A 21,600-nucleotide genomic window follows, 5' to 3' on the forward strand; every position below is an offset into this window, starting at 1 on the left:
AAAGTCTGTATAAAGTATTTAATTTAAAATAATATTGACATAAATTAATCTGTAAAGATCTAACTGTTTTTCCTAGAAGGAAGTTAACATAGATTGAGTTAGATTTGTATACAAAAAAAGAAACCATTATTATGAAAATATATATGAATCATTTTATATTAATATAAAAATATTGCGAATTGCATTGTGTTTGGGTTGATATTTGTTAAAAAAATGTTTTTTTTATTTTTATTTATCACGCAATGTAGATTTCTCAAAGGATTTGATTAAATGAATAGTCAAAGTCCGATTTTGATATAAAATCAAGCCGCTATGCTAGCCAAAATAGCGAATTTAATTTCAAGGTATCTCAATGTATTTTATCAATATTCAGAAAAACTTAACCTTAACTTAAATATATATGATGTTTATACTTTTGACAGACACATAACAAGATTTTGATTTGAGGCAAGTGTATGAATGGCCATCTGAATAACGTTTTCAAACCATTACAGATGGATAAAGATACCTGACCATTGGATGATGAATGATGAAGAGCTTCCAACCCTATGCGGGAACCTCACAGGCGCCAGGCACTGTCCGGCAGGTTACACGTGTCTCTGTGTGGGGCCAAACCCGAACCATGGCTACACAAATTTCGATAACTTCCTCTGGTCCATGCTGACAACATTCCAACTCATCACCCTGGATTATTGGGAGAATGTATATAACATGGTAAGTTCTGGGTATAAATTTCGAATTATTATTTGAACATTAACAATATATAAAGATCTTCTCGAAGCCAAAATTTGCTGAATGAAAAAGGTTTAAATAAGTAGGATTGTTTAATCCTGCGACACACTTATTTCAAAGTAGGTGATTTCGTAACATTTCATTTTTCATAGACCTAAATCCTTATATATTCTATGGGGTCACGACATCGTAAAACTTAATAATTAGTTATTATTAGGCTTTTATGTTTTTATTTATGCTTGACATAAATTTCGTGTACATGATATTATTATGTTTTTAGATTGTTGTTGTTGTTTTTTTTTAAAATACAAATAATAATAAATAAATAAAAGTTAACCAGAAATGAGAACACTAGAGTTTATAAAACAGTCAACAAGTCCAAATGTTTCGCGAGCTTTAACTGTCTGGTAATAAAGTCATAAATCATTAATTTGTGACTACTAAACGATTTACATCATTTTCAGCATTAATGTTTACAAATTGACATAAAACGTAAACCGTCCATGCTTGAGTGACAGCTCAGAAGTAATTGTTATATAGAGTACGAATTCCATGTTATATTCTCATCCTACCGCAACAAAGGCTGTTACCGAAGGCTTTATGGATATTAATTAAGGTTCCTAATGTATCTTTTGTCATGGGTATAATGTGGATTATGTAAAACTCGAGTGTCAATACCAACGTCCGATATTTTTCCTCGACTCATCAAAATATCTCAACTCGTAAGACATTAAAAAAAATATATTTAAAGATTACATTTTTAAGTATAAAATATTCAAAATAAGAATTACATTTAACTAGAGGGTAAATACCAACTGTCGTGAGTTTTGTGCATATATAATAAGGATGCGACGTGTGTGGGGTAGGAGCCCGGTGATGCCGGAGGTCACTGGTGATGTCACTGTAATAGTTCTGCATTATTCTTATTGCTTATCACCTCATTCTTCATTGTCCAGGGTTGATATCCTAAACTGTTCATCTTTATGGGAGGGGGTAAAAAATAACGCTTATGCCTTGGGTAGCTTCATTTACGTATGAAGTTTAAAAATAGTATTGATTGTTATATATAATAAATCATTCTAACGAACGACGTTCATTAACGAGAACGACTGACATTATTTACAAAATAACACAAAAATACGTCAGAATCGTGTCGGTATTGAAATAACTCATATGCTGTTATAATATCGAAATACTTTGATAAATATTTCAATGACATTTTGCAATTGTTTTAAAAGTACTCGTAAGTTTTGCTTGTGAGCAGTTTTGTTTATTCGACAAATTTTCGCAGAATTTTAATACTTTTGAAAACGTAGTTAATAGAAAATAATTCACGTCACAAAGCATTTTATTAGTTGAATCTTATAGAGCGTCAGATAAAAACTCTAAAATAATCGTTGAAGTTGATATCTTAGAGTGATTAAGAGTCGAGTTATAGCTATGACTCTCGTGTATCAAAATGAAAAACGTTTTTGACATATATTTTTGCATTTAAAAATTACCTATAGCAAGATTAGTCATATTAAGGTTTAGCTATATTATTTATTTATTCATACTTCATTGCATACAGAAATATAATATAGTTGACATAATTAAATGAAAACGGACAACTGGTGGAAAAAACATTATCGCTTTCGAGCGATCTCTTCCATGCAACCAATGTAGAAAAAAAAACAGATAAAGCAATTAAATTATGTAAACAGTGAACAGGACAATATTAAAAAAGGACACATCAAAATGATAAGGCACATACACGATACAGTTTCACATCAGTTAATACGAAAATTAGGGATACAATGTGGACCGGTAATGTTTGTACAGTAGAGGTTTAAAGAAAGAAGATAGGAGCGAATAGGGATGGGAAGTGAATTCCATAGCCTCACTGCAAATACCTTAAAGAGTTCGCTAAGAACGAAAGAGTTATAAGATGGAATTTAAAGTATACAGTTTTCGGAAGAGGGCTACGGGCTCCCAAAAATGTATATGGAAATTTAGAATTAGTATTCGTAGCATGAAGTATAAAACATAAATTACCTAAAACAATATTTCAATATTTATATGTACTCTTCTAAATACATAATAAATTAGGATAATATGAGATATTTTGTAGAACCCGAATTAGTCAAATTTAGGGTAATTGGTTTCGCATTACAGAACGAATACAAGGCCATTGTAAACATAAATACTTATACAAAGCCTTTAATATTCGCGGACATTCAACGACAAATATTTTAGCCTTAACTTGTTTAATTAATATTGTTAAAAGCAGTATTAAGAATATCCATAACGCAAAATCACCTTCACGGACATACCCTTACTTTTACACCTTCACACAACACAGCCAAATTAGGAATTACTTAGTTAAATGTATGTATTATTTTTTATTGTTTTGTCCCATTTCGTGTTCGAACCTTTTTGTATGTAAATATTAAGTATCTATCTTGGGCTATATTTTAGTGTAATTTTTTGTATTATATATACTTTTTATTAGCTGTACGAAATATATATAATACTTAAATTGAGGAAACTACTAGTCAATTGTGGTTTAATCAAATAAGATATTATCAACGGTAACAATGTAGTCTACCATCTGGTGTGTGTATGTACAGTTTCAGAAAAGACTTTTATGATATCATAATTAGTATCAATGACTTTCAAAGATCACAACATTTGTTATTACAGGTGCTATCATCGTGCGGTCCAATGTCTGTGTCTTTTTTCACTGTGGTGGTGTTTTTCGGATCCTTCTACCTCATTAACTTAATGTTGGCTGTCGTAGCGCTCAGCTACGAAGAAGAATCTCAGATCACACAGGAGGTAACCTAATGCAATCTGAGTAAAAAGAAAACTCTATTTATGGGCATTTCAAAGTGAATATCATTATTACGTATACGTTACGTTGATAATACGTTACATATACGTTGTTAACGTACGTAACGTAACAAAAACACAGTTTGTGTTCTTTATTTTATTTTATATTATGCAAATATAGAGCCATTATTACAGCGATGTTATTTTAAATATATACAATTACAATAATCTGTCTTATTTATATAAAGAAGTTAAATTTAATTCAAAAAACATATAATTGTTAATATAAAACTTTAATGTTTATTATAAAAATCAAGCTAAAATAAACTTTTATTGGGTTAACTTTTGTCTAAGCATGTTTACGTTATATCAATAGGATTTTTCTTAATAGGAAAGAAAGAAAGATTTGAACGAACACCGCGAAGATTCAACATTTAGCTTCGATCCATCATCACTGGCAGTTCGGACCCTCGGAAAAGACAAAAAGAAGAGAATAGATGCGAGAAAGGGTCTTTTATTGGCTTCCTACTCAAGAAAGAGGACACGGAGACGCAAACGAGGCAAGACTGTCCATCACGCAGTTACAGGACTTGAGGAAGCTAATAATAGGTATGCATTTTTTCACTATAATCTATACTTGTTCGGATTAATACTTGAAAATATATTGGCTTCAGCGTACGACTCCCATCCCTTGAGGTCGTAGGTTCGATCACCGGCTACGCACCAATGGGCTTTCTTTCTATGTTTGGATTTAACATTCGATTGAACAATGAAGGAAAAAATCGTTAGGAAACCAAAAAGTCGACGGCATGTGTCAGGCACAGGAGACTGATCATACCTGACCTGCTCACCTATTAGATTGATTCATGAAACCAGACCTGAAAAGGTTGTAGCGCCACAGACTTTTTTATTATTACTTAATTATTCAATCACTTCGTATTTCAAAGAAACCGTAATGTTCAAAAGTTCGGTCACGGGTAAGGGTTTTATTAGTTCATGGGCAGTGTAAAATTTAAAATTTTATATAGTTATAGATATCTTGATATATGTGATGTCAATCTAATGGAAGATGGTTGGTGTAGCTGGTCACGGAGTCTCTCGGTAGAAAGCTACCCCAAGTGCCCCCAAAAATGTATAGGGCTGTTATAGCGAGTCCACACTCTGTTCAGAAATACTTTCTCGTCAGTAAAAAGTTATCTTGGTATAAAATTTGTCATTCTCAAACGAACACTACCTACTTAAAATATGACAAGGATCTTCAAAGTTTTTCTGACTCAGACTGAGAAAGCTTTTGAATGGGTGATAATGATGAATATTTGATTTTGGCTAATAAAGTACACTGGCGATGGTAAAGTTTCAAGGGCTTCTTACTCGGGCCGACATAAGGAAAACATCAATTTCAATGTATACGTTTGATAAGACCCTTATATAAGAAACTTACACGTTTATCCTCAATCTCTTGGATATAGTTGATTGATAAGAATCTTATATTTTGTACCCATCAATTCAACATCAGTCTCATTACAAAAACTTTTTATAGATATAATAAAAAACGTACGGTTAAAAGAGAAAGTGCACTTTCCTCACTAGGATTTCCTGTGTCAAAGTCAAATCATTTAATTAGGCCTATTAAAAAAGCAATTTTGAAAGTCAAAATCACAAAAAAAGAACTCTAGTTGGCCCCTTACTTTCATCTCGATAAGAATGGGCAAAAAACTACATAATTACTCTTAATAATTTTTAAAATATTTTGTATACATTTGATAATTATTCGTAAATACCATGTACCTTGAATAAAAAACTACTATACTAAAATAAAATAGGCGCATGGTGTTATAAAAGAATGCAGCATAACTAAATTATTATGTAGATACATGGTCGCAAGGCTTACAAATATTACAACTATAGATTTTACATTTTTCTTTTTAAAAAACTGTATCGTGTGTCTCTTCTATTTATTATATTTATCATTATAGGTACTTGAAGCAATACAATACAATAACACTTACTTACTTTCTTACTTATTGCACAAGGAGTATATTTTTAAGCATAAGACAGGTTTAGACGACGTTATTAAGATTGTTAGTAAATGTATACAGTTTGAATTTATACTTAAAAATAATATTTGTATTACATTTTTGCGAATCAAAATGCATAACGTCAACACTCCAGACAGACATACTTTACACAAATTACGCGTACATAATAGTTATAAAATTTATACGACTAACATATTGAGGATAAAATAACACGTCGTTACAATAACGGTCGTTAATTCGAACGAAAAGTCCAGAAACATTTCGAAATTGTGTTGCTATTACAGAGATATACGATGATAAAAGCAATGCATTTTATATAAAAATTTATTGAGATTGGGTTCAAATGTCTAGAAAAACATATAACTTAATTTCAAATTTTCTAATAAAAATTAGGGATTATAGGATTCATTGGTGGCTTACAAGACTGTCAGTTTAGGTCGCTCAGGAAGTCCATTGGTTCACAAAATAATGTTATTAAATTCTTTATTAACAGTCAATGATTCGCTTTGTATGCACATAACTATATACACCTATTTAAGCAGGCTTTTATTTGTTTTAAATGCGCTGCGACTGTCGATATTGTTGCCTAATTAACTTAATTGTAATAACTTGAAAACCCTCGTAATATAATAATTGACTGAATTGATGCACTAAATAGTTTAACTACTAATTCTGTTAAGCGTAGCGACGTCGTAGCAAAAGCGTAGCACCTGTGTAGCAGACGTTCAAATCCATGATATAATTCAATTTGAACATTAAGCAGCAAATTGCATCTGCTAATCCATTCATGATATTGCCATTTTATTGGAGCATTTTTGATTCATCTAATAAATATCTTAAAGACGTAGTTGCCAAAGATTTATCCACCAACCATTCACATTTTTAAGGTAACACAGGTATTTTTATATGAGATATATAAGACTGGTTGTGACTGACATCATATTGAGTGGCATTGCTGCTTAAATGATGATGATGGAAAATAATCTATTTTAACTACTTCTTTATACTACAACAAAAATGCCCATCTTAAACCTTTTTGTTTTTTTTTTGATATGCGAGGTGGAAATGCATCTGCGCGCATCATGCATGTGACACTCAATCCACACCAGAATCTCTGCTATTCCGAGGTTGGGTGAGTAATACCCACTTAAACCACCTCGAGTAGTTCCGACAAAGCCAAGTTAAAAAGGCTCCTGGTTGGCTCTCGCATTCTACCGGGACTCAACGGCATGTAACACTCATAAACCTGCGGTGCAGTATACACCACATGGGAGGTAGGAGATGGACATATCTTCTCCTATTTACTCTTTTAAACCTAGTATCCATCCTAAAGCGATCCCTGTTTCATTCTGATGTATCCTTCTGTATCATTACTTGCTCACAGAAGGGTACCACTGCATTCAATACCTCGTCACTGCCGACAATTTTTGGACAACACAAGGCAACCCATCTTAAACCTAGAAAAGTCCAAGAGTCCAATACTTTGTTCTCTTGGGATATAACCCCAATATTAAATTACTATCACCCCCAACCCACACGGGTCCCAGGCTGCTAAACTTTATCCAATGATAACCATGATCTTCAAACAAAACAATTTACACAAAACTGACAAATTATACACCTTAACCTACCTCATGAATCAGTATATCTAGTCATGAAACTCCCTGCAGAAGGTTTTGAGTTTGCAAGCAGAGAATATCGGAGAACTTTGTTTAATATATATATAATTACATATGTAATTACATACTCGACGCAACGAGTATCAGTAGGGATGGTGATCAGAGACAGCAACATCATGTTGACAGATTTTCCATCGATGTTGCTAGCTACAAATATTTGGTATATATAAGAGTTATTGTCAAAATGGTCGATGTTAAGTTTCGGATTTAACAATCAGCCAAATGTCAAGTACCTACTCTCGTAACATAATACATTTTATTCGACATTATTCTGCTTATTTTAATGAACTGTTCTATATTATATTTAACTTGACTACCGTATAAAAGTTGAGTGTTTAAATAGCTTTATCGTATGTAAACCTTCCTAATTAATCATTCTTCATGTTGGAAACCGCAATTACTTCCGTCTGTTATTAAGTTTATCGCAAACAGATGAACTGATAGACTTTTGTAGGCATTACCTCTACATCTACTTTGCAATACCGATTATATATATAGCCTATGACATACTATACAAAACCAAATAACGTGGCTTTCTTTATTACAAAAATTTTCAAAATTCGGTTCAGTATTTATCTGATATGGGTATAGCCTATGGGACGCCCAAAGAGGGCAGTCATCGCAGGAGGGACCCATGTCAGTAGGTGCGTTAACAGCCTTTGAGGTAATCATTTATTAAACAATTGGAGGTCGTCATATCTTTATAATATTAGTACAGAGGTAGACATTGCTGAGAACATTAAATTATTTCAGGTTAGTGTTATGAATTATTGTTATCAATTTTACAGATATATGTATGAGTTACCGCAAAAGAAAATCTTATGTATAACTACAAAATTACGTGAATCGCATTTCTAATGATATTATATCTAAGTATTATTCCATTACGGCGTCGATGCGAAGTAACGAGGTTGCGGCCGAGTATCATTAACTTAAGCCATGGACTGAGTAATGAGACGGTGCTAAAGGACAGGTATTATTCAATAAATTATTTTAATTAATCCCAGACACTTCATGTAATCGGATTAATTGTTTATTTGGTTATTGTTCCAATTTATCAGTATTTTTGATGTATTTAATGCGGTGGCAGGCGTTAGTTCCTGTGAGTTTAAAGAGAGGTAATATTTTCGGTAACTAACGTATTTGCTTTTTTTATATTGCATTATTATGATTGCAATATAATATATTTTATTTTAGATTTTAGATATTTAGATTTTTTTAATGTTACTTGTATTTTTTTGTTTGTTTTTGTTTTGCTTATTATGGCTGCCTGGAAGTGTGATGTGCGCGTGTTAGCGATTAGGCCGCCTGTTGCATCACTTATATATTATATTTTTGTTTTTATTTCTAATGTAAATAAGTTTAAATAAAATAAATAAATAAATTACATACAAAAATTTATTTCTGAACGTTGGGTCACAAAAAAGCTAATTTTAAGAGTCAGTTTGGTAAATAATTTTAAATAAACATAAACCAATGTAAAATATATATAGTTATAAAAAAAATTACAAAACATTTATCCTTGTGTATGGTAGCATACATTTAAAAGTTCTGATTATAAATGTATGACTTTTAACTCCACATATGTCATTCGCATTAAACCACTGTAGATTGGCATTCCCTTATCATATTTATACATACATATTTTACTGCATTATAATAAATCGCTGGCTACTTGATACCATTTTTATAAGTAAGTTTCCAGTCAAATAGGAAATAGGACAGACGTTTGGACCTGATGTTACGATATTTAGTGTCTGACATCCAATTACTGAATAGAGAATTCACTTGTGTCAAGTCCTTGTGCACGATATCGGTTAGGTCTGGAGAATTTAAATTTATTTGTGCATTTAAAAAGACAAAATATTATAAAGAACTTCACTTAATACCTGCCCGTCGTATTCTATACGACGATATTTCTTGGCGTCTTTCCACAATGTTATTACTACCACAGCAATTAAAGATATAATTTCTCACTATGATGTATGGTTTGTCTTGTCTGAGAAAAACAAAATTTTTGCTACATTTAAAAAAAACTCGAATTGAAACGCGTTTTACTGTGCTCAATCTGGCTAGGTGAGATTTATACGTTTATGAGCCAGTCAATAAACTACTTTTAAAATGGTACCATTATTCTAGAAAACTATCGAAGACTTCGCCTATACCTAAGTTTCGTTTTACCAATTTTATTTTACGTGCCCTATAAAAAAAGGAGTTTCTTAGTGTCTCCTATAATTTTTAATAACGTATTTATAACAGCAGTAGTGTCAGCCTATTAGCCTCAATTTGCGTGATCTCATCCTTAAGGTCGTAGGATCGATCTTCGACTCTGTGCCAATAGACTTTGACATTTCTTTCTATCTTTGACATTTAAACACTCGCTCGACGAGTTAAACATCGTAACAGATACTGAAATCTGAGACCCAGACCTAAAGCTAGTGGCTTTTAGGTATTTTTAAAGATGAGAATCGCTTTGTTGTACACTGTTTTAAATAATCATGTATATTTTATATAAGTTTTGATTTTATCATACAGTGACATAGCTTATATAACTTTTAGATTTTAATTTCGTATTCCCAAAAGAAATATCTAAATGCTTCACACTCGAGATAGTATTCCGGCCGACGAGCAATTTTCCACAGATTTTCCGCGTTTTTAAATAGACGTAGCATTTTTTTTGTTTTTTTTTACATTCTGAAAATATTTATAGTTTCATTCGTTATCTCTAACTTTGGAGTATTCACTGATTATTTTCCTAGCTTCCTGTGTATTTTTAAACTGATTTAAAACTGGAGTCATGCCTAGGAAGAGCGGAGTTTAAACACATGTCTCCTTGTCAGGCGTGTTCAATGGGCTACTTCTCACTTAACATCAGGTGGAAATGTGGCCAAATGTCTGTCTAGTTCTGTATAACAAATTGGCAAATTTCAATGCATGCTAAAAAAACAGTTTGGTGGAGGCTGCAAAAGGTGTATTACGATCGTAGGGAGTGTTTATCCCTCATCAGACGTAGTACAAATTCACACATACACATATTTATTACTGTAAGTAATTGCGATGTATGTCAGCATAACATCGAGCATAACACTTATTACATAACAGCAAATATTTTAATAGAAATTCCATTTTTCCTTACGGAATTTTAATAAGAAATTTAATATTTCAAAGTGTCTATTACGAAAAATGAAAAGCATGCCCCACTTCTGTCGGTTTCGCTTGATAGAGGAACAATCTAGATTTTTTCATACAAATATCTAAATCTTTCATTCGTAATATTACGGCCGTTGAGCGCGCGGCGAAGCTTTATTTCCGCACCAGGGGATCTCGCGGTCAGCGTTTAGGATCATTTTCAAATGTTATTAAAAGAAGACATTTTAGTTATCAAACAACGGCTATATGTTGCTTGGTTTAATATGTTTGTTTTGCGTTAGTTTTCTGATAATTGTTATGCGTGTACATTTCCTGTTTTTGCTGTCTGCGTTAGAATGTGATGTACGAAATTTAAGGATAAAATTATAATAAGTTACAAGCGCGCGATGGAGGAGCCTAGGACATCAACTCGACGACTCATTCGCGTTCGGTTTTGAGTCTTTCCGCCTCTCTTTTCTTCATATGCACTGTGCCAACAGTACGGTGCCGGATTTACCTGTGACAGCCACGATTCTATTTGCTTGCGGGTTCCAAACAAGCGCCTGCTTGGGAATATGATTGGGAACATAGTATAATCCATTTACGTTACATAATACTATCCTCCATGTTGCGGGATACAATAATAATCATCTGTAAACTCCGTTTAAGAGCTTTGCGAAGAAGCGTGGCACAGACAGTGTTTTTATTTTATAAAACAGGGGGCAAACGGGCAGGAGGCTGATTTTAAGTGATACCGCTGCCCGTGGACACTCACAATGCCAGAGGGCTCGCGAGTGCGTTACCGGCCTTGTGTTTCTTTCTATTTTGCCGACGCACGAAAATAAATAAATCAATTATTTTCAAGAAAGCGGTACATTTATTTCAAGCCATATAAATAGGCATGCAAATGTCATATTAATTTTCATTAATAAGGACATTAACATGTCATAATAATAAGTTAAATTATTTATAATTGTTGTCAAACTTATTGTCCAAATACTCGCCTACACTATATATATCGCAAAACACACTTTGCCTTCAAGTTTAAACACCTTCCCCTTGAAAGCATTACACGGCAGTTTCGCAATTTTACAAGCAATTTCGCTACAACCACGTATTTTAGATTCCAGGCCCGTTCTGTACCTGTCTTGCGATCATTTGTTTACTAATATGCAAGTAGTTCAGTGTTCTGTCATGTCTTCGTCGTATAAGCGAGTGTTAAATGCGCAGATAGGTCTATAGGTGCCCAGCCGGGGGTCGAACGTCGTCACGAATAAGAGTCCTGAAACCAATAGGGCAACATAACGAAAATAGAAAACAAATTAAATAGTAGTTAATGAAAAATTATGTCAAACAGTTTTAGAATTTCAATTTTCAGAAGCTAATGAAACTTGAAACCGCTTAATTGATTTTAACTGTTTGTGGAACTACAATTAGTGAGTAAATCAACGGTTGATTGATGTTGTTAGGATTGCATTGTTATGTAAAATAATCTTAAGAGCATTTGCATACCTTCCGCCTTGCCGCGACGGGAAACGTTTCACTTTGTTAACTAATTAAAAACACTTTGTGTGGTTGACTTTTACCCAGAAAATGTATCCTTAGATCTGATCTAGAATACAATTAGCACATACTATATTTGACATATTAAAATATATTTAACCGTTTCCAGTATTACAGTTATTATTTATTTATTCTAAATGAATTGGTGAGACGCCTTGCTAGCTTATAATTATGTATCTATAACATAAATTATGTTAATAACCGAGCGTTTCCCAATTGCTCACTGAAGCATTTTCGAACCAATACGACCGTACCTACAAGAAAAGAGCGTACCAATTCTTAAAAAGCTGGCAACGCACTTACCAGCCTTCTGGCAGTGTGAGTGTCCATTGGCATCACATAACATCAGATGAGCCTGTTTGCTTCCGGTTACATAAAAATGAATTGTAAAAGTTGTATAATTTATGTTAAGTTTTACAACCGAGCGTTTCCCAATTGCCCACTGAAGCATTTTCGAACCAATACGACCGTACCTACAAGAAAAATGCGTACCAATTCTTAAAAAGCTGGCAACGCACTTACCAGCCTTCTGGCAGTGTGAGTGTCCATTGGCATCACATAACATCAGATGAGCCTGTTTGCCTCCGGTTGCATAAAAATGAATTGTAAAAGTTGTATAATTTATGTTAAGTTTTACAACCGAGCGTTTCCCAATTGCCCACTGAAGCATTTTCGAACCAATACGACCGTACCTACAAGAAAAGAGCGTACCAATTCTTAAAAAGCTGGCAACGCACTTACCAGCCTTCTGGCAGTGTGAGTGTCCATTGGCATCACATAACATCAGATGAGCCTGTTTGCCTCCGGTTACATAAAAATGAATTGTAAAAAGTTTTTGCTAAAGAATGTATAAACAAGGACGAGCCTTAACTGCTATAAAAGTTACAGATTAATAACGTAATGTTATGCGTTAGGGTACATCTGTAGAGCTCAGAGATCCGTAGGGTTGTTAGGCTCTTACATCTCACCCTCTCATATATTTAGTTATCTAGTGCAGCTTGCTCATACATCATTTCATTTTCAATACAGGTACTCCTGACATACAATACATATAAAGATGTGTGTTTAACACATTTCACAGTCCATTAGCTAGCCGACCGACTTCCGGTTTATACGTCACGTGATCCAGTTAGGAGCAGTGTTGGGCAGTAGTGACTTCAGCGTGCGACTCTCATCCCTGAGGTCCTGTTGCCCCTGGCTGTGTACCAATTGCCTTTCTATGTGCGCATTTAACATTAGCTCGAACGGTGAAGGAAAACATCGTGAGGAAACTTGCCTTAGACCCAAAATGTCGACGGTGTGTATCAGCCACAGAAAGCTGATCACCTACTTGACTATTAGATTAACAAATGATCATGAAGCAGACGCAGAAATCTGAGGATCAGACCTAAAAAGTTTGTAGCGCCACTGATTAATTTCATTTATTTAATCCAGTTAATATGGTTATTAATTGTTTCCAGCAAATTTCTATCTGATCAACCCAATTTGTTAGTTCTACGCCCCACTTATAGTTAAGGCTAAATCACGAAGGCAGTGAGGCGAAAGAGCTCGATTTGAGCAAACTGCTTGCATGGGCGATGCTTGATATCGATTGCGAAACCGTTATTTAATGACGTAATGTCGTACTGGCTTCCGTGTCAGCCGTTAATTATGACGCACAAGGCTTTAACGATCGGCTGTAATGGATTTAAACGCGTTTTTTAATTGTAACATATAGTGTTCTCGGTGATAAAGCAAAGAGCAGTAGAACTACGTTTCAGTGCGAGTAGTAACCAAAAATAACATAACACGTTTAGCTTTTTAAAGTAGTTTATAAAAATATCTACGTTGCGCTAGTTATGTAACCTAACGTTAGTTATGTTACATATATATTTTAGTCAATAATAAGAAACGCAAACCAACAATAATCTTACACTTGTAGCCAATAAATTGTAAAACGTTGGTTTTGGTAGTAATAATTGAGTATGTTAGTTTTTCATACGTTATAACCTTCTCGTGTCCAAGTATGTAAAATAGGTCACCATCACTTATATCCTTTATAACAGAGGTCACTTAGCTTTAAGGACCCATAAATACGTCAGGGAGTGCAACAGCGTAGAGAGGAATGGCGGGATTCTGAGGCCTTTGCCTAGAAAGGACACACAGTATCTGAATTAAAGGCTATTATTATTAAACAAGTCAAATAAAAGATTTTTCTTTGTCTAGTGTCACACCCCACTACTCGTAATTTTATGTTATAGGCCTTTCTTTCGACAATTAAAGAGGGTTGAGATTTAGCTTCGATTAAAGTATTTCATTTATTAGGATAAAGAAAAAGTCTTTTCGCATTATAGTATGTATGAACTTGTAATAAAATCTCTTTGTATATAATTGAAAACCAACCGATTTGTATCTGGCCGGTTTTGGTATCATTAAAATTTTAGATTTTAAAGAAGATATTCGATACATTTTAAAATTTTACAACAAAAAAGGTAAAAATGCAACGCAGCCCGCGAAATTTTTTTTTGATGTTTATGGACCTAGTGCAGTGTCTGTAAGAGTAGCACAAATTTGGTTTAAGCCTTTTTTTATCCGGAAATTTTGATGTCAAACATGCACGTCGCTCTGGTCGCTATTACGGTTAAAATGGATGCCATTTTTTAAAAAGTGGAGCAAGATCGGCATATCAGTTACACACACAGTACACAAAAAAGCTCGATGTTTGGGTACGAGTTCACTGAAAGAAACCTTACTTTATTACAACGTAATGAAACCGAACTATTCTTGAAGAGCTGATAACTGGTGATAAACCACCAAGCCGGGCCATCAATTCTCACAATAGAAGGTGTGTGGTTTTTCATCATGATAACGCTAGACCTCACACCTCTTTAGCCACTCAGCAAAAAATAAGAAAGCTTTGCTTGGAGGTGTTAATGCATCCGCCGTATAGTCCTAACCTTGCACCATTCCACCTGTCTTGGTATCTTCCAAATTCTTTGGGCAGTGTTTGGTTAATATCACGAGAGGACTGCCAAAACCAATTGTCGCGGTATTTTGATCAGAGGCCCCAAAATTTCTATGGGATCAGGACATTACAAGATGGAAAAAAGGTATCGAAGAAAATAGTAGCTACATACTTTAGTTAAATGTAAATAAGCCAACCTATTACTTAAAGTTTCCAACAACCGCCACTGTACTTACCTCGCTCATAAAAGTTGTCTTTATTATATCTACAATTGCTGACCGGAGTGTAACTTGGTCAGTATAAATTATTAATGCGTCAATCAATAAAACAATACCACAGTTACAATAGGTAATGATGAGTCTTCTATCAAAATTCATTTCTTTATAAGAAATGTGTATATTTTAGCAATTATTTCCATCTCCTTAGCGTAGAACTAAGGCAAAATATAATGAAAAAGCATCGTGACACGCCTCCCGTTTGACCTATATGTAGCGTAAACAAGCGTAGGATTTGCATGATAATAATGTTTACAAAGACCACTATTTAGCATAGTAATTTTGTGCTTAGCATAAATACATATAGTCAGTGTTGGCAACTAACTCGTAATTTATTCGATCCTAGTATCCTTAAATCGGTGTTTACTTGAACCGACACATATTTAAATTACATTAATTATTTAAAACACTCATCACAGTTGAAGCCTATATGAGGTATTTAGTTTTTACCAAACTTATGAATTGTATTATATGTATATATTGTATGTTCTTCGACATTCTCGTTTCCGATAAGCCGAGTTTGTTTTTGTTACCGTCGCAACTGCTCTACCCCTAATTTTGTGTTAGTTACAATTAAAATTATACAATTTTAACGTACGCTTTCATCCAAAACAAGACAAAACAAAAAAAGTAAAATGGAAAATTATGGTGGAGACTCATATAATATTTTCCATTCAATACTAGGCCACAAAAAACTAACTTAATTTTTTACAACTAATACAAACATTTAGAAATGTTAACTAACCATTTTTTATGGATTCATTAATAAAGCCCTAATTATTATTATTAGAAAATATATTTTACTAATATGTCTCTGATTACATAGTATTAGTTAAAATGGTTGAGACAGATTTAACTTCATTGAATGGTTACTAAATATAGTTTTTCGTTCGTTCATTCCGTTATTATGAAATCTTTTTATTGAAAAGCATACAAAAACGTAACATTAAATTTTAAACAAATCTAGTCTTAGAAACTATTCTGGCAGTTCCTTCTCTTGACCACTTATGTGACCTTGGTAGAGATAGATGGAGATATTGAAACATCATAACAGACCCGTTAAACGCAGCCGACAGTTATGTTTTTTATGTTTCAGATCGCGATCCCGTTCACGGTCGCGATCAGTGACTCCAAGTGGTTCCCCACCTCCACTACCACCAGTACAACCTCCACCGCCACCACCACATACATTACATCCGGATAATGCTTTAGGTAGGTATTAGTAAGATTAAGCTATTTGCAATAAATATATCTAAATTAATAATTGAAGTTGAAAGTCATAGTCAATTTTACGTACGGCTAAAGAGCTTTTGAAATTTAAAAAAAAACTCCAGTTGTCCCTTTCAGAAAGTAGTTTCATGTGAAGATGATGTACGAAAAACTCCATATTTTGCAATATAGTTTACAGTATTTCGTATATATTTGTAATTATAATAATTATGTGAATACTATTTACCTAGTGTTATTAAAAAATAATACAGCAGATAACTAAATGATTATTAAGATTTTAAATTATTAGATTTTCTTTAAAAAAAGGAAATAATATGATACAAAATGTATTGAACATAATTTTTGACAATATTATTGATATATACCATAGTAAAACAATCGCTAATTATTAATTAAAAAGTGTTTTAGTATTTGCAGTAGAAGGTCAGTCAGGAGACTTATAATTCAATAAATTTACATATTAGCAATTAATCTTACCTAACATACAATTTTAGTAAAAAGTAGTTTAAATGTATATTTTAATTAGGTTTTTCCAAAATATATATAACTTTAATAAATACGTTTCCATTTACCTGATCAGGCCGTGGTGCACTGAGTGTCGCTGGCAGACAGCTAAGTGACCACAGCAACAATAGGGAATCCTCTCTTGACGATTCTGGAGTGGTGGATGATCATGACGATGGAGAGCACACGTCTGATGATCAAGCACCTCATTCGCTGCCAAGGCGACATTTGCTTCCACCACCGCCTCACCCGCCACCTATTACTGTTACAACGAAACTGGTAATTTAATTAATACAAAAATATTTTTTTATGAATTACATTGAGCAATAAACCAGTTACAATTTAAATGGGTTTGAAGGCTACAAATAATATAGTTAAACTTAGTAGGTAAACTAAATTAAAAATTGTATAAAAACTATTTATTAACGTTTATTCTTTTACTTTTGACGAAATTATTGTGAAAATTATTACTAATGTATATTAAAAAATAATTTCAGGAAACCAAAAACCCGGAATGCAAGAAAAAGAACGGTGCAAAATCTGAAACAGAAATTGATATGGCGAAAAAAGAGAGATGTAGCATTCATGAAAGGTATCCATTGAACCCCGACTACCTCAACCAGATCGTGGTACTAGGTAATAATTTAAATACTATTTCAAAATATAATACTGCTACCAAATAACTTTCTTAACTTTATTTTACAAGTTCTTTAAGTCGAATTTTTCGCCTCTTAACCTTCCAAATCTCCTCCTTAAGAATAATTTAAAATCTCGGCTTATGGAGTCTGTGTAATAATTTGGTAGCATTATCAAAATTATTTCCTTCGATAAATTGGCACGGCTTCAACACTAATGAGCACAATGAAGAAGACACAAAGTGAGCGCTTCGCAAACACTCAAAGGACCATCAGACTTAAACTCTCTTAAAATTTACTTTTTGATAGTTTTAAAGTACTTTTTTTAATTGCATGTCACAACGACTTTTTCTACTTCAAAGTTTCGACTTAGGACTATTAGATATTATTCCTTGCTTGAACTCTTAAATGCATACAATTCATGTACAGACCCTTATCTTTCTCAGATTCAAAGTATTTTGATTGATCAATTTCTAATCACTCTTTTATTTATATCTGCAATCAGATGATATTTTCTTTGGATTTATGAAGCACTGTGTAAGATCTTATTATAGTTATTAACTTTTAAAATAACGCCGTTTGTTTTTGGTGCCATCCATGATCAAGCGGCGTCTTTGGTGGCTTAATATATTAATATTTAGTACGTCACTTAACGAGCTACCGAAGTTCTAGGAACTGTTCGTTTGCAAATTAACAGCTACACAGTTAAGCAGCCACGTTTCCAACCGTTCCTTTTAATTTGATTTGGGAAAATATTTCATAAACGAACATCACAGTCATTTGCATGGATTGTGTGTTACGTGGTATAGTTTAAACATTTCGTTGAAATATTATCCGAGATCTAGCCAGTTTGGCCAGTGGGCCAGTTTTAAAATGTTGGCAATTTATCCGCAATTTAATTGGCGCTACAAACAATGAATGGTTGTCTAGTGGCTGGTAATCACCATTAGCTTCACTTTCCATGGGCTGGACGTCCGTTGGACTTGAATGACACTTTGCAATTTCGCTTCTACCTCATTAATATCGTCAGGGGCGGACTGGCCATACAAGCACGCGCCCGAACTCCCGCAAGCGGAGGCGACGAAAATTAATGAGCTCAGTTTATTGGCAGCCACGCACAAAACTCATATGGGCAATTACGAGCAAAATTGCACTTATTTCACAGGTTAGTAAATCACAGCCGCCAATGCTTCAGCCCCCCAGTCCACCCCTGTTCCTAACGGGAAGACTGCAGGGTCATGGTGGTCATTGGTTTATTGGTGTTCGGTGTTCGAATCGCATTCAAGTGTTTCAGTACTTCTATGCGATTCATAAGTGTTCGTTTTGATATAATCCCGACGAAATTTGATGTTGTACATTTCCTGCGTTTTTCCTCTACCCTTGTATGCATGCTCTTTTGCACTTTCTAGATTTGAATACGCTTCTGCATTGTACTTATCTTCGCTTCACGACGCTTCGCTCTTCCTGTAACCATTGTGGTGTGTCTTGCTTGTTCTTTATCCTGGATTCTTATTAACATTTAACATTTTGATCGCAGATGAACTCGTGGATAGAAATTGTGAATGCTGCGTCACATGTTGTATAGACTATGAGGGTTGGCTGCAATTCCAGAATGGATTGTATGGTATTGTGAAAGACCCTTTATTCGAGTTGTTCATTACAACTTGTATAATTCTAAATACACTCTTTCTTGCTTTAGAACACCATGGGATGAGTGAGAATGTTAGACAAGCTTTAGATATAGGGAATAAGGTAAGAAAAGTTAACATTATATATAATTTTGCTAATATTTCCTGTAATTCTAAATTGTCTTTCTCTCTACTTTTTTAAGTGTTTGGAATGATTATTAGATACTGTTAGTGCCTTACATATGAAATTGATGTTTTGTCGTACTGACCACTTTGACCTTACACTGCAGAACAAATTAGGGGAGCTTCAATTGGAATGTCTAAGACATCCACCGTACTCCCCGGACATCGCTCCAACAGATTACTATATTTTTCAAAATTTGGTTAACTGCGTGCAAAAAAATCAACTGTGATGGGACGGCAGTCGAAACCGCCTTAAATGATTTTATTGATTTCCGACCGAATTCTGTTTTTAGTAGAGCGATCAATACTACCTATAGGATGGCAAAAGTGCATACATAGCAATGGTACATACTTTGATTAATTAAATATATTCTATTTTAAAAAATAGAATAGAAACAAAACAACAATTTCGTATGTGAGGACTAAAAAAATACGCTTTCTATAAGCAGCTTTCACTAAAAAACTCTTATGTGATACTTCTTTGTTCGCAGGTGTTTACTTCTATTTTTTCTTTAGAGTGTATAATGAAAGTGATGGCAATGAGCAAAGATTATTTCGCGTGTGGTTGGAATATATTTGACTTGATCATTGTATCGGCCAGTCTATTAGATCTAATCTTTGAACTTGTGGATGGGCTGTCTGTTTTAAGAGGTTTGCGATTGGTACGTATCTATTTTTTAACAAGCACTTAAATGTTTAAAGGAATATTACATTTATTAATGTCAAATTAATAAGAAAGTTAAATTTTATATTTATTTAATGCAGACTTCATCAGGACGCACATTTATAATTTCATCATTAGTAAAATAACGCGAATCTAAAATCGATTTATGTATTTTTAATTTCATATTTATTCGCGCACACATTCTTACACGATGATATGCTCTATTTACAGTTACGAGTGTTGAAATTAGCTCAGTCATGGACGACAATGAAAGTGCTGTTGAGTATAATAATATCAACTATAGGTGCTCTCGGTAACCTAACATTCGTATTAGTTATAGTAATATACATATTCGCTGTTATCGGTATGCAGTTGTTTTCAAAATCATATACACCGGATAAGTTCGACCCAGACCCAGTACCAAGGTAACTATTAAAAAAATCTATTTTTTTGCTATATTGTTTATTTTTTCACCATGATGCATTTTATATTTAAGGTTATATAACACCAATGGCGCTCCAACCTTTTAGGTCTGGGCCCCATTACTGTATCTGTTCCGTGATCATTTTTAATAGGCAAGTAGATGATCAACCTTCTCAGTCTGACACACACCGCTGGCTTTTTAGGGCTAATGCCGGTTTTCTCACAATTTTTTCCTTCACCGTACGAGCCAGTAATAAATACGCCCATAGACAGAAAGTCCATTGGTGACAGTCGCAGGTTGATACCAGGCCAGCACTGTTCACAATACTCTCATCTTGGGGTCGTAGGTTCGAACCCCGGTCAACACTGCTCACAATATTTGAAATTACTTCACCCTTATTATATACGCAACACATCATAATCTCGCTAATAACACTAAAACCACATTTTCAGGTGGAACTTCAACGATTTTTTTCATTCATTCATGATGATTTTTCGGATCCTCTGTGGTGAGTGGATAGAGCCTCTATGGGACTGTATGAGAGCAGAGCAGGCAAGCGGCGCCGAAAGCTGCTTCTTTATATTCCTTCCCGCACTTGTTATGGGCAATTTCATGGTACTCAATCTCTTTCTTGCCTTGCTGCTCAATAGTTTTAACAGCGAAGAGTTGAAGAATAGGAAAGAAGTGAGTTTTGATTTATTATTTTAAAAGAAAGTCACAAAATCTTTACTACTTGACCTTACAAATATAAGTGTTAAGTTACGTCTTATGTCAGCTACAAATTATAACAGACAGACAAAATTAATATGTTTTACTAACGAAATACACACAGAAAGAGAAAAATAAGAAGAAAGTACGGAAAGAACAAAAATAATAAGGTACATTGTACTGTGTGTGCGTTGTGATAGTTACTGGCCCTGCCTCAACATTATGCTTAAAACAGAGTTAAATTTGACTAACGAAATTTATTGAATGAATACTATTGTAACACATGAGAATCCAAACAGAGTAAAACAGTAATAGTAACCAACATATATCTTGCCAAGGTTAATTATAATTATTACCATTAATAATCCAATCTGTTTCTTCGGTAATTTTTCATTACTCGTAATGGGTCACACATGTCATCGAATTCCGGGTCCAAACGTGTCATTTCTTGT

At 33.8% G+C, this 21,600-nt stretch overlaps 1 protein-coding gene across 1 annotated transcript in view; it reads left to right on the forward strand.

Annotated features, from left to right (window-relative positions):
* Positions 1 to 21,600, forward strand: part of LOC123716359 (sodium channel protein 60E-like) — a 104,523-nt gene that overhangs the window by 64,600 nt on the left and 18,323 nt on the right. Inside the window, exons 5-15 of the mRNA XM_045672062.1 lie at positions 495 to 714; positions 3,415 to 3,549; positions 3,935 to 4,152; positions 16,269 to 16,384; positions 16,983 to 17,185; positions 17,404 to 17,542; positions 18,572 to 18,706; positions 19,079 to 19,293; positions 19,844 to 20,014; positions 20,248 to 20,441; positions 20,893 to 21,124. Of these exons, the coding sequence (XP_045528018.1) occupies positions 495 to 714; positions 3,415 to 3,549; positions 3,935 to 4,152; positions 16,269 to 16,384; positions 16,983 to 17,185; positions 17,404 to 17,542; positions 18,572 to 18,706; positions 19,079 to 19,293; positions 19,844 to 20,014; positions 20,248 to 20,441; positions 20,893 to 21,124 (1,978 nt within the window). The remainder of the gene's footprint in view (positions 1 to 494; positions 715 to 3,414; positions 3,550 to 3,934; positions 4,153 to 16,268; positions 16,385 to 16,982; positions 17,186 to 17,403; positions 17,543 to 18,571; positions 18,707 to 19,078; positions 19,294 to 19,843; positions 20,015 to 20,247; positions 20,442 to 20,892; positions 21,125 to 21,600) is intronic.

Source organism: Pieris brassicae, chromosome 11 (genome assembly GCF_905147105.1).
Source record: "Pieris brassicae chromosome 11, ilPieBrab1.1, whole genome shotgun sequence".
Lineage (NCBI taxonomy): Eukaryota > Metazoa > Arthropoda > Insecta > Lepidoptera > Pieridae > Pieris > Pieris brassicae.